Source organism: Mastacembelus armatus, chromosome 4 (genome assembly GCF_900324485.2).
Source record: "Mastacembelus armatus chromosome 4, fMasArm1.2, whole genome shotgun sequence".
In the NCBI taxonomy this organism is placed as follows: domain Eukaryota; kingdom Metazoa; phylum Chordata; class Actinopteri; order Synbranchiformes; family Mastacembelidae; genus Mastacembelus; species Mastacembelus armatus.
This window is the reverse complement of record NC_046636.1, coordinates 27367984-27381051: the sequence shown is the minus strand read 5'-3', so window position 1 is coordinate 27381051 and position 13068 is coordinate 27367984. Positions and strand designations below refer to the sequence as shown.

The 13068-nt window shown below is 40.4% G+C and overlaps 1 protein-coding gene across 1 annotated transcript; it reads right to left on the bottom strand.

Annotated features, from left to right (window-relative positions):
• Positions 1–247: 247 nt before the first annotated feature.
• Positions 248–12498, bottom strand: mfn1b (mitofusin 1b). The gene is made up of 18 exons (XM_026305114.1): positions 12351–12498; positions 11764–11921; positions 11450–11585; positions 10864–11026; positions 9490–9614; positions 9189–9297; positions 7863–7970; positions 7451–7604; positions 7061–7128; positions 5438–5559; positions 5059–5185; positions 4240–4344; positions 4019–4121; positions 3146–3372; positions 2783–2983; positions 2337–2533; positions 1887–2021; positions 248–1319 (listed from the first exon to the last, which is right to left on the bottom strand). The coding sequence occupies exons 2-18, from the start codon at positions 11909–11911 to the stop codon at positions 1250–1252; spliced, it is 2298 nt and encodes a 765-aa protein (XP_026160899.1). The 5' UTR covers positions 11912–11921; positions 12351–12498; the 3' UTR covers positions 248–1249.
• Positions 12499–13068: the final 570 nt, after the last annotated feature.

Genomic DNA, 13068 nt, shown 5'->3' with positions numbered 1-13068 from the left:
TTAAACATTTTATATCTGGGCAGATCAAAAGACTTCAGAAGTCTAAGGTGCCCTGTGAAGTTTAATTGTAAATGAGAAATTTTAACATTTCTCATTGTATCTGCTAAAATTTAACATTTTTTAAATTATACATTGTTTACCATATTTTCTGCCAAGTAACTGTAGTATTGTGTTGAAAAAACAACACTGGGTACTTTTAATGCAGAGCTCTGAGGAAAGTCTTTCAAATAAATGCACAAAAATCCTGTTTTGCATCATGGCAGATTTAATAGTCTTGCAAATCTGGATGTATTTCAATACACATTCAGAGAAAGACTTTATAAAGTGCAGACTGGTGTAATTCTCATTATACAGGAAAGGAATAAAACAGGATATATGTATATATTATATATATATAAAAAAAAAGAAGATCTCCAAAGCCTTTTAAATCAAAATGGACCTACAGTATTTTAGACATGCTTTTTCTTCTAAATTAAAGCATTTCTCTCCGAATTTTCTTTTAATTCCATATAATTCAGAGTCTTTTTTTCTTTCATTAGTAAATATATTTATTGTCTTTTGTTGCTAACGTACAGTAGCTCATGTGCTCAGCAGACACACAAACTTCATTTGCTTGACAAAAGTTTGTCAAAAAACAAACAAAAAAAAAAAATATAGCACCCAACCAGCCGTTAACCTTCACGCCGACCAAGATTCTGTTGCCTGCTTGTGGAGCAAACCCACGAGTCCAGGTCTGTATTACAGGCAGTTTTGTTTTACAGTGTTCACTGCTGTTTCTCAAGCACCTGGTTGAGAAACAAAGAGGGGAAATACTGTTGAGGCTGGGCCTTCACTCTGTCCACAGAGAGTGAAACTACAGACTGTTTTCCCCATTGTTGAGTAATCTTTTTTTTTAATGATTAATAGATTAGTCCCTTTAAAAGTTACCAAAACCGTCATTAAGTTGTTACAAAAAGAAAGAAAAACATACAAAACTTTAGAAATGAAGCAACAGGGTCTTGGATCTACCCACTTGAGCAGCGGAGGTTTGATATTCTTGACTGATGAATGATTAAAATTTTAGATTATCAAAACAGCCTTAAATGTGTTTGTGTTGATAGAATAATCAATTAATCTTTTCAGCAGTGCTGTCCACACAGAAACTGCGGGGTAGTCTGAGGAGCACCAGGTGAGGTGAGGTGCCGCTGCTGGGCTGAGGAACGATTGGCTCAACATGAACCGAGCTGTGGAGCGATGAAGAGCAGCAGCTTCACTGCTCAGGCTGCAGGTACTGCTTTGTGAACGCATCCAGCTGTTTCTCCAGCTCTGTGGCTTTGTGTCTGCGGTGGAAAGAAACATGCAGTCAGGTAAAGCGTCTTATTTTGTGACTCAATGCATTTCTAACTGTTAAACCATCAATTTCAAACTGTTCTTTCATTTAAAGCTGTTTTCCATATGTCCTAGGACTATCCTCACATGATTTACAGTTCCAACAAAAACTGAATAGTTTAAGCTCAATGAATGAACAAATATTGTGTAGGACTGTTGAATAAATAGTGAAACTGCTTAGATTCTCCAGATCTGCCTAAAACTGCCCAGTGTTCATTGGATTTCATTCTACTTTAAAGAACTAATAATATTTCTGTACCTATCAGCTTATCTTTATACTTAACAGTACTGTGTGTAATAAGCTGACTGCCCGTGGGTTTGCACACAGTACAACACACATCAAGCACAGTGCTGCTGTGTAATTTGACTGTTTCAAAGCTTTTGCTGTTCTGGCAGCATCACTCCTGTCATCTAATTAAGTCAAATTCTCCCAGACTAAATTTTCCAGATGTCCATCTACTCTCCTCCCCAGTTATCCACCCTTCATGTTGCTGCCTAAGAGAAGGAGCTGGGCTGACCGCAGGCTCTTGGAGCGGCTTTGGACGGTCTCCAGCTGATCGATGTTGATTGTCAGTTGGCGGATTTCTGCCTCCAGCTCTTTCTGCGTCTCGTCCACCTGCTGACAGAGCCGAGCAAAGGTCGTAGCCATCTCCCTGGCAACACAGAGGGCACAGCGTCACACTGCTTATTTATTTAGCCGTGGTACAGGGGGGAAGGCTGGGTGGGGCACGGGGGAGGGTGTGGCTGGGTTTTGTGTGTGTGTGTAAATTAGGAGCGTCACAGGGAGTCAGGCTTTGTCAGTGGGTTCAATGGTACTGAGAGATGGAAGAAAGTGCAGAGAAATGAGCATTTGATGTCAGCAAAATATTATTACAATAGTAATAATGTTACAAGGCACATTTCATGTAGTTCTACGTCTACTTCATTCCACTGCTGAAAGACATAAATGGTGCTGTGTCAGGACATACTGTTGGACCTGGTGGCTGCAGTTACTACTGGTAAAGCTGATGATGAGCTGGAGCTTCTTCGTTGCATAGTCTACAAACTGGCGCTTCAGAGTGCGCTCCTTTGCTTTTGTGGTCCAGGTGATTCTCTCATACAGGTACAACAAACCGTACAGTGAAGCTGACAGCGCAATCAGCCTCCAGCCGATTGTTCTCCACACCTTAGCCAAAACAGACAGACAGCCGAGGGTTAGGGTGAAAAACTTCCATTAACAGGTGGTTTTCTGTGCCAATTATCTGAACGCAATGATATAAAAGGGGATTATTCAGCAAGGTATTTCCTTTGGAAATAAATATTACAGTTTTACCTAGAAATACTTTTAAACTACTCGTATTTAATTTTATATTATTATTAGTTTTTTAGATGTAGCTCAGAAGTACAAAGAAAAAAAAAGAAAAAGAAAACATACCACTCCCCCAACAATGATAACGCTCATTGAGGTGCGGGAGGAGAGAGAAGCCACATTGGTTGCCATGGCTACCATCAGATCGTCCTGGGTCATGAGGGCTGTCTCATGGTTGGGTTGGGATGCTATGGAGTTGGGTTGGGATGCTATGGAGTTGGGTCCTGAGGACGGTGTATGGGCTGGAGGCAGCGCTGGTTGAGAAACCTGGATAACGATGAGCAGAGCATATTAAAATCTGACTTCACTGCAGACCACATCACACCACATCACACGTATGACAAACTCTTGAATTTAAATAGGACTTTATGAATTTAGGTTGGTCCATCTACATAGCCAACTCAACCCCACAGCCTTTCCAGTCTGCACCTGGAAGTTCTGGTCCATCAGTCTGAGTGCTCTCTGTGCGTTGGCAGATCCCAGAAAGCGGTGGACCAACGCCGTCCATCCCATTGAAAACTGAAACTCAATGTTCTCCTGGAAGTCACTGCAAAGCTTGGCGCAGTTTAGGTCATAACTCAAGTCAAACTTCCTGCTTGGCACCAACATGTGGATTTGGTTCTGGGCTGAGGAGGGGAGCAAAGGGAGCATGCTCTCTGGGGAATGATAAAAAAATAAATAAATAAATAAAAAGTCAGTCAGTAATAACAGGAGGACAGAATGAAAACCACCACATGATGACTGATCTATAAAACCATAAAGGTACATCTGATAGTATCTGAGATATCACTGCTTCTTTTTAATTATCTTTATTTCTCCTTTGGGAGGAAAAATATCACACCACAAATTCAAAACAGTCCCTGAGCCTTTTCATTAGAGGGCACATTAACACCTTTTCAACATCGCTGTCACCGAGCACCGCTCGCATGTGTGTCTGACACAGTGACGCATTTGAAGCATAATAATGGGGCATGGGATGATGGCAGCGAGGAGGGTAAATATAGCAGCGAGCTGGTTGCAGCAGATCATAGCCCAGAGTTAACTAAGTTTAGCAACACTGAATGAGTGAATGGTACAACAAAAACATCTGTATATTACCAGTTGCAAGTTATTCTATAATTTTCATTATTACCATTTTAGGTAATTCCTTTCAGCCATTCCTTTGGGTCAGCAAAGCTAAGGCCCAAGGGCACACAGTGAACAGATTTGCTCACTTGACAAAACTGAAACTCTGACAATGCAAATCAGAACTCCCAAGGTGATCTAATTCTTTTGGACAAGTCGTGATTGCAGTTAAATTACCTATCATGAATCCCTGTGAAGACTGGACAGAAGCATTGATGGCATCAGAGCAGCGGAAGGCCAGGTTCTTGCCCATCCCTTCCTCCACATGAGCTAGCAGCTCCTGCCAACAGCAACAGCAGTCACATGGAAAACATGTGAACAAGCCCATATGGAATTGTAGAAGAGACCTTTCCATTTTTAAATTGTAGTTGAATGGTACTAAATGTGCCTGAACTTACAGACTTGTAGATCTTGAGTACTTGAGGTGAGGGGTGGAAATCAGCCCGAAACTCATCAACGATAACGTGCAGGCGGCAAATCTCCTCCCCCATAGCGCTGGATACCTGCATGACACATGCCCAGAGTCATCAGTCCAATCAACTGCACATAAGAAGCCAGGCTGTGGTTCCTATTCTGTATTTTCTCTCTCCTCTATCCACTCACCCCAACCGGTCGAGGCCCAAACTGAGCCCGGTTCTGCTGGAGGTTTTTTCTTCCGTTAAAGGGAGTTTTTCCTCTCCACTGTCGCCAAGTGCTGCTCATAAGGGATTTGTTGGGTTTTGTTTTGTTATTTGGCGCTATACAAATAAACTGAATTTAATTGAATATTCAAAGATCCTCCAGCAGAGGGGGCTCTGTAAGGTCTCAAGATGCAATGCTGAATACAGTAAAACTGTGGCCTTTTAAGACTGAAAATACATCAGTAAGATCACTTTGAAATCGATGTAGTATGTCCATAAGCAACTGTTGTTTCTGTCCATGCATGAAACATGTTTTAGGAGTTTTTTCAATCTTCAGGATTTCCTGTCATTTATTATAGCACAAGTGTTATACTACAATTTAATCAAAACGTATGTGAATTTTTATATTTTTATAATTATCACCAGGTGCAATTAACGTTCGTAAATTAGATCAGGCCACACAGCTCCATGTCTACCTTGCTGTCTATATACACTGCACAGCTACAACACTTGGACTGGCTGTGTAACTCCAGAAAGACCACTTGAAACCCAGCAGATGCATTCAACAGTTTTTGCTTCAGATCTCATCTACATTACCTTGGACTCTACGTCCTCGCTGATGGCCTTGATCTTCGTCTTGATGTCATCAATGAGCAAGTTGAGCTGATTCTTGACAAACTCCAGTCGGTCAATCTGATACTCTCTGTCCTCCAGCGCTGCCACTCTGAAGCCCCACCCCACCAAACAGGAACTAATGTTACAAACGCAAACTAGCAGGTGCAACACTAAATGTTTTATCTACTGGGAGTTATGTTATGTTCAACAATCAGATTTTACCTTTAAGGTTTTAAATTTACCTCTACATATATGCCCTTTAAGAACTTGACAAAAAAGAGACAATACCAGATCAGTAAACTCAGACAGTTCTCTTTACCAGCCCACTCCCACTAAAAATATTCTGGAGCAGAACACTTACCTCTTCTCCGCTGCCTTGATGTTGATGTCGTCCATGATGTTCTTGACCTTTTCTGTGATCTGCTTGGCCCTGAGAGTGTGCTGCTCAAACTTTGTTTTCACTGCTGACTGCGAGATACACTCCTGCGAGGCCATAACACACACGTTACTGTGACAGTTAAAAGGGCTGCTGCTAGATAAGGTGCATGAACTGACACCCTACCAGGGACAAACAGAGGACAAGACAGACACCTGCTACTTTTAACACAAGAGAAGAAAAGAAATGGAAACACAGGTGTGACAACGACAGTAGCAGTGTGTGCATCTTGCGTCCAACTGCCCAGGCTTTGTAGTCACAGTAATGTGCCGGTGAACCCACAGCAAAATTAAAAAAAACCATAAGAGAATACAACCAAGAATGCAAGTGAAAGAAAATGGAATACTGTAGGAATGTGTGTGTTGGTAATTATATATTTATATTCACAGCATCTTGAAGACTGTTGCTTTTACAGGTGTCTACATATTAACTGAGCTGTAATCATTTACCGGCTTCAGGAATAAAATTCACAACCATCAAAAGCTGCTTTTGGTGGGTTTAAAAAAAAAAAAAAAAATCATAAACTAACAACTTCTGTGTTTTATCTTTAAGCACTTCTCAATTGCTTATGATCCATATTATCTGTTGCTGTCAGCATTGTGATAAGTTTCTTCTACAGTGCACCAGTTTAATTTTCCCTGTCCAAATGCAAAACATCTAGATGAAAGATGAGGCAACAAAACACAGAAATACAAACGCACACGCACACGCACACACACACACACACAAAAAAAAGGTTAAGGCAACAAAATCCAAGAGGAATAAAAACTAAGCAACGTCCTCGCCTAAGTGAATCTAGACTTCAGCAATGAAATCTCAGGTTGATGAAAAAGGCACAGCGACTGGTCTGAAGGGTGCCAGTCTGGAACTGCGTGGTTGGTGAGGTCATCTAACCAGTGAGTAAGGTTTGAGTAGTTGATGTTCAGGGGAGCTTTTACAGTTAGGAGAAGAACTCCTAACTTGTAGCTCGTCTTATTCAACTTCTGTCAGAGTACGGTAACCTTAAACAGATGCTTGGTAAAAAACACACACACGCAGGTGTGTCAGTTGCAGTTCACAGTCTGATGAAGGAGTGAATGAAAAAATAGTTAATATTAGTGACTTGGTGTCAACAGCTGAGGGCCAGATGTCATCGGAAACATTTGCTTATCCCTTTCTGATTCACCCTGCTCAGAGTTTATCAGCAGAACCAGCTGCTTTAGCTTTATTTGACTTTGCACTGATTTAACCTCAGCCTGTGTCTGTTACCATTTCTTTCTAGTAGCAAATATACACTGTCAGCATCAGCTGAATACATGGCAATACATGGCTTCATGCTCTCCAAGGTCTGTCTCTCAGGAGTCAGACAGGAAACATATATTGCTTTGTGAAATGGAAATCAAATTATTAGAAGACATGGAGACCACACTAATGCACACAAAGATACACGGTTTTCATTCATTAAATTACATTCATTTACAGGTGAGTTACCCTAAACTTAACCATTACTTACCTGACACTAACCTAACCTTAACCCAAGTCATCACCCTGAATTTCACACACACAGACCTCAAATCTCCTCTCAAAGCTCTGGAACTCCTTTAGTCTTTCCTGGAAGCCCTCAGCCAGAGCTCCACCTGTTGGATGAAATGTTCATATCCAGTTAATCTGCAACTATAAACACTTTAGCCTCCCTGTTTTGTTTTCCTTAGTTTTGGCTCATTTAGAACTGCAAGCAGTGTTCATCCTCTGGAACCTACAGTGTACACTGTTTTATGTTCTATGCACAGCCCTAATGATAACACACACACAAAGAAAAACAATTAGCAGGATGTCAATGGCTGCACACAAACAGGTGTACGGAGATCTGAAGGCAAGTTTTAGCAAAAAAGCAGATCTTGTTTGTGAATAATAATTAACACTGTTCCTCACAACAGCAGCCTTCAGCTGATGCCTCACCTGTCTCAGGCATGCCTTGTGCACGCTGCATGCGTGAGCTGAGCACCTCTTTGGCAGAGATGAAGAAGATGTGATTAGGTGCCTCCTCTCGGTCCACAACCTTCAGCTCCTCAACCAGGAAGTTCACACATCGATCTGTGTGCTGCTTCCTCACCTAGAAGGAGAGGTGTCACATTTATATTCTCAGTAATTGCAAACACTGAAATTTGGTTTATTCAGTTAAACCAAAACAATTTGGACAATGTTTTTGCTTCAGTGAACTAAAGTTCAACTAAATAACCAACCAACTAAATAAATGATTAAAAAAATAAGTAAACCAAGTAAAAAGTAAAATGAGTAAAAATGTTGACACATATTCTGTAACAATAACGTGACATGAAACCGACACAGATACAACAGGGGACTGACTCACATCATCCATGTATTCTGGCTCGTTTGCAGATGCATCCCAGCGGTTGTTGAGGATGAAGATGTTTGGCTTTGACAGACGTTCGTTCACTTTGTGGAAAAAGTGCTTTTCCTTGAGGGTGGAGGAGTGAAATGAGAAAAAGAAAAGATGTTAGTGATCATCATTCATCTTGCTCTGTCCAGAAAAACACAGCATTTTCTGTTTTGTCTGCGTCACACTGCACAGCTGATGTTACAACATGAAAACTAATGCTCCTGGTTAGCACACATGGCTACTGGTATACAACGCATTATTTGCTACTTGACCATTTTAAATTGCCTACTTAATGCCTAGGTTTATTCAATTGCCTCAACAGGAGCGTGTCTTTGCTTTCCTTTAAAAAGAGCTGCTGCCGGGTAAGGAGCTTTGTGGTCGTCTACCCAGATTCACATTGCATAAATGCCTGGGTAGACAGAAACAAAAGTGGGGCCTGAGCCTGCGTGTTGCTACATAGAAACACAGGCAACCACATTCTCGACTCTGTAATTGGCCCAGCATAGGAAACTTCCCCTTCAGTGCCCTCTTCAATACATGTAAGTGACTAATGTAACTGAAAACCTTAGGCTGGCTATTACTTATTACAATTTAAGTGGTCAAATTACTGTACTCACCTTAAGTGAACACATTTAAAAGAACACGCAGGGATGAGGGGCTATGGATGAGACTTTTCTATATTTAATCATAGGACTTTCCTGCTTAAGTCTAAGCTATACATATCCATATGCAAAAGACATAAATCAATTCCAGTTTACACTCTTATTTTCCCAAACAAAACTCCACGATGCTTTTAGTGCTGTAGCCATGCATATAAATAATGCTAATGTCTAAGTCAGACAAGTTAAAGTCTTTTTCAATTCTGCCACATGTAGAGCACATACAGAGAATCGAAACCTTGGTGCATACAGATAAACTTTAAACACGAAATAGTACAATGTAAAAACTACAAATGAGGGCATGCAAAATAAACTTAGAAAACATAAAGTAAAAAAAAATAAAAATAAGTACAAATAGCATAAGGCACATAGCAGCTTAGCATACAACAGTGAGTAAAAGATCTGTTGGTCATTACATTTGGTGAGCGATGCAAAGTTGTTTCACAGTCAGTTACAATTTCAAAATTCAACAAGTCTATCCTTGGCTTAAGTTATTCTATCAGCGTAAACTACATATGACAGTGCAGGCGTATTGGTGGCATTAGTCAGCCTGACTGATGCAGAAACAACATTAGCCAAAGCTATATATAAAACATATAACAAACTGCACAGGATAGTGGCCAGATGAAGAGATTACCGTGTTCATGAGTGTGGATTCAGAGTTTGCTACCAGCACAAAGACGTCGGCATCCAGGCAAAACTTGTCAATCCAGCTGTCCAGTTGTGTTGTGACATCTGTTCCTGGGCTGGGGAGTGGCACAAAGGTCAAGAGGTCAAATCCATGATATTTTCTAAAAATGTGACATATTTTTTTCCCCCTGCACCTTGATAGACTTAATGGTGTACATCTGATTTTTTTTAGAGGTCTGGAAATTCTCAAAATGATATTTACAAACCTGTCCAAACATTTTACAAATCTGAAAAACTTATCTTGTTACCTGTCCACAAGCACCAGGTCGTCTCGAAGCAGAGCACACTTGGTCTTTGGCCAAAACACACGGACAAGACAGCCGGCGTCCAGACTCTCATCCATGTGGAGCGCATGAGCCAGCTGGTTTACAGTCTGCAGAAGAGTTGCAAACAGACTGAAGTCACAGAAGGTGATGTGATGGCTTCTTTTTAATGTAAAAGCATTTTGCAAGTAATAATGTTATATTACTGTTGAAGTAATTTATTTGCACCAAAGTAAAGACTGGGGGTATTAAAATAGCATTTTTCCCGATATTACAATAATTATCATTGTCTTGATCACAGAACATGGGTGTAACACTTTGTGAGGGGTGATGTTTCTCCAGGACATTTAATATTTTAGCTGTTTCTATGCGCAAAGGTACTCGAGGTACACACAGGACAATTTACTTAATGATTTGACTTTCAAAATATATAACGTATTATACTATTCTGACATCATGCTTTTATTGAAATAATACTAATTATGTTAACTTCAGTAGACAATCCATATTAATGTCTGACTAAACTACACAATGTAAAAGGATGAGACTGATTTGTTGAGAAACTATAAGACAATTTTAAAAAAAGAAAATTTAATAAACTCATTCAGTCGCACCCTTGTTACCTTTATTCACCTCAGAGGGTTAGGGTGACGAGAGAGATAAGTCTCCCATGTTATACTCATATTTCAGACACCCGACACTACAGTAAACATCCTGCATTCCTGCTGCAGCTCATACACAGCTGCAGGTTTGCTCAATTACCACATGTCCAGTCACAAGCCAACAGACAAATGCAAGCATCATTCAACATTATCCTTAATAAAGCAATACCAAACTACACAGAATAGAACAGATTACCCTTATTGTCAGTGCATGTGATATTATATATATATATGTATGTATGAATACACTTCATTTGAAGAAACTTGTCTATTAAAACTTTTTTAATGTTATCTGTTGAAGAGTCAGGACCAAAACACACTGTGGTCAGACTGTGGTCTGATTGAGGTTTAAATCTAATCATCTTGACCCTTGACCCTGTGACCAAAATGAATAACTTTATAACAATAGTAAATAAAAAACAAAAGAAAAAAAATCTTTAAACTCATCAAAAATGATTGTAGTTAAAGTCAAAGTTTAATAAGTTCAACTGTACAAACACCAGTCAATCATCATAAGGAAGAACAACATAAACTCCACCATAATGTATCAGTGGAAATGGGTGACAACTGACAAAGGCAACAGACATTTTGATTAGTGGACATGGCAGGATTGTAAATTGTAGAGCTAGTCAACGGTTCTCAGTAGTTATGGAGTTTCCCACACGAGCCCCCAGGTCTCAACATATACAATATTTACCTTAATGCTCTTCTCGTCATCTGAGCCCTCAGTCTTCAGGTAGGCCTTGTCGTCATCAGTGCCCTCCACGCTCAGGAAGCAGTTGGTTGTGTGGCCAATACCGCTGGGCAGCACACGGTCCCTCAGCATAGCGTTGATCACGGTGCTTTTACCATTACTGGTCCTAAGAACAAACAAAAGAATCACTATGTACACACAGAGCCAAATAATTTGCTTGCATGTCGAAGTTCTTTCTAAAACCTATGAAGAAACAGACAACAGACAATTCCTGCTGACACATATCAAGTCAAAACTGTTCTTTTGCAACACAACATGGTTCACTTAGCATCAGTGTTAAATCAACTACACAGAAGGGGTTTTAATATGAAAACACTGAGTTGACTACACAGTGTCACTTCAAGGACACTGCTCAAAATTAAATAAAAACAAAAAGTGAAAGCAAAACAGACACATGAAAAATATGGGGAGAGTGATTTAATTATACAACTGCTGCACGTCACCTGTTGCTGAAATGAAAAGGACAGCTTGAGAGACTAGTGTTAAAGACAACATAAAGGTGATCTCAGGCATGTAAAGGTGTGTTTACCTGCCAAAAAAGGCCACTTTCATGTGTCTGCGTGCCACCACCTCTTTAATGACAGCAAGTTTATTCGCATATGACTGAATCTCCAGCTTTTGATGCTGACTGGCAATGTTTTCCAAAGCTTTATTCCCACAGGTCTCTGTCAACACACACAGTCATATCCCATTAGAGGAACACAAAACCTATTTTACCAGTGATTCAGACTGTCGGAGCTCCAGGACACACCACAAACAAGACAAACCACATTAAATGCATCGAACTGTCCACTAAAATAAACATTACCTACAGGTGACAAAGGGATAAGCAAACACTCCCACCTTCTACAAACGCTGAGGTCTCTTTGACATAAGTCAGAAGCTGGTCAAACAGATCACTAATGTTCTTCTTGGCCACAACAAAGTGTTTCAGAGGAGAAAACTCGCCGAGAGCTGAATCTGTCCGTCGCAGTGGAGGAGCTGCGGCCATGGTGCTCAATCTGTGGACACGACCAGGGTCAGGAGGAGCAAACACTGTCGTACCAGTTATCACAACGATGGGAACATCTCAATGCATTGATTAACCTTGATGATGATTGATTATCACTGACTGATGGTTATCAACTTTTTCATTTACCATTAAAGGTAATTCACACTGCTAAAGAGCTGACCGGTGAGCTGGTTTCTCTGTCACCGAGGTCATAAACGACCGTCAGTATAGCATAAAGTGTCTCCTTCCTATAAACAAGGACGCATATATATGTTAATGTTTTTAAAGTAGTAATGAGCAGTAGTTGAAATCCTGAGGGAAACGAGCGGACGCGTGTTGAGGCGACACAAGCTAACAGGCTAAGCTAGCTAACTTTGCAAGCGGCAACACAGGGCTAAGCTAGCATTAGCATTAGCAGCCTGTGGAACTATTTACTTACCAGAGTCCTAAGACACCAGGTAGCAAATCGTCATAACACAATTCAGGGAGCTCCGCGTCAGGGCGGACAAATGACTTGGGTCGGACCGGCTAACCTTCTGTTTGTGTCGAGCAATGGCCTCACCGTCAACGCGAGTAATTACAAAGTATGCTTCCTGAATGCATTTCAAAATAAAAGCCCCCTTGAATGCCATTTGAATGTGACCTGCAGAGTTTTGATTTAACATAATATCCGTTGTTTTTAAGGTGGCTGTTTATAATAGTTGTCTTTATTTTGACGTTGCCCTCAGCTGTAGTCAGACTTAGGATAATTATTTAGAAAAAGCTAAATATGGCAGGCTTTAGCCTGATTCTAAACAAAATATAAAGCATCACAAAGGAATAAAAAGTACGCTTTCCAATGTGTATATTTCCAATGTATACAGGTGTATATTCAAATTATTTTTATATTCTTACCATAATAATGCAGATATGTAACTTCGATCATACATTTTTAAGGGCATTGGATTGTTTTCAAACTTTTATTTTATTTTGCTCTGTTCAGATTAACTACATGTGGCTTGACACGTCGGGACAGGGGGCGGGACTTTTATTTGGTGGCAGCAGCCAATCAGTGAGGAGAAAATGTGTCCAACCTGACAGCTCTTGAATCACGTGTTCGGTTCATGATTCCAAGATTAATATGGGTGTTCCCAGGGTTAGGGTTAGGGTCACAGCTG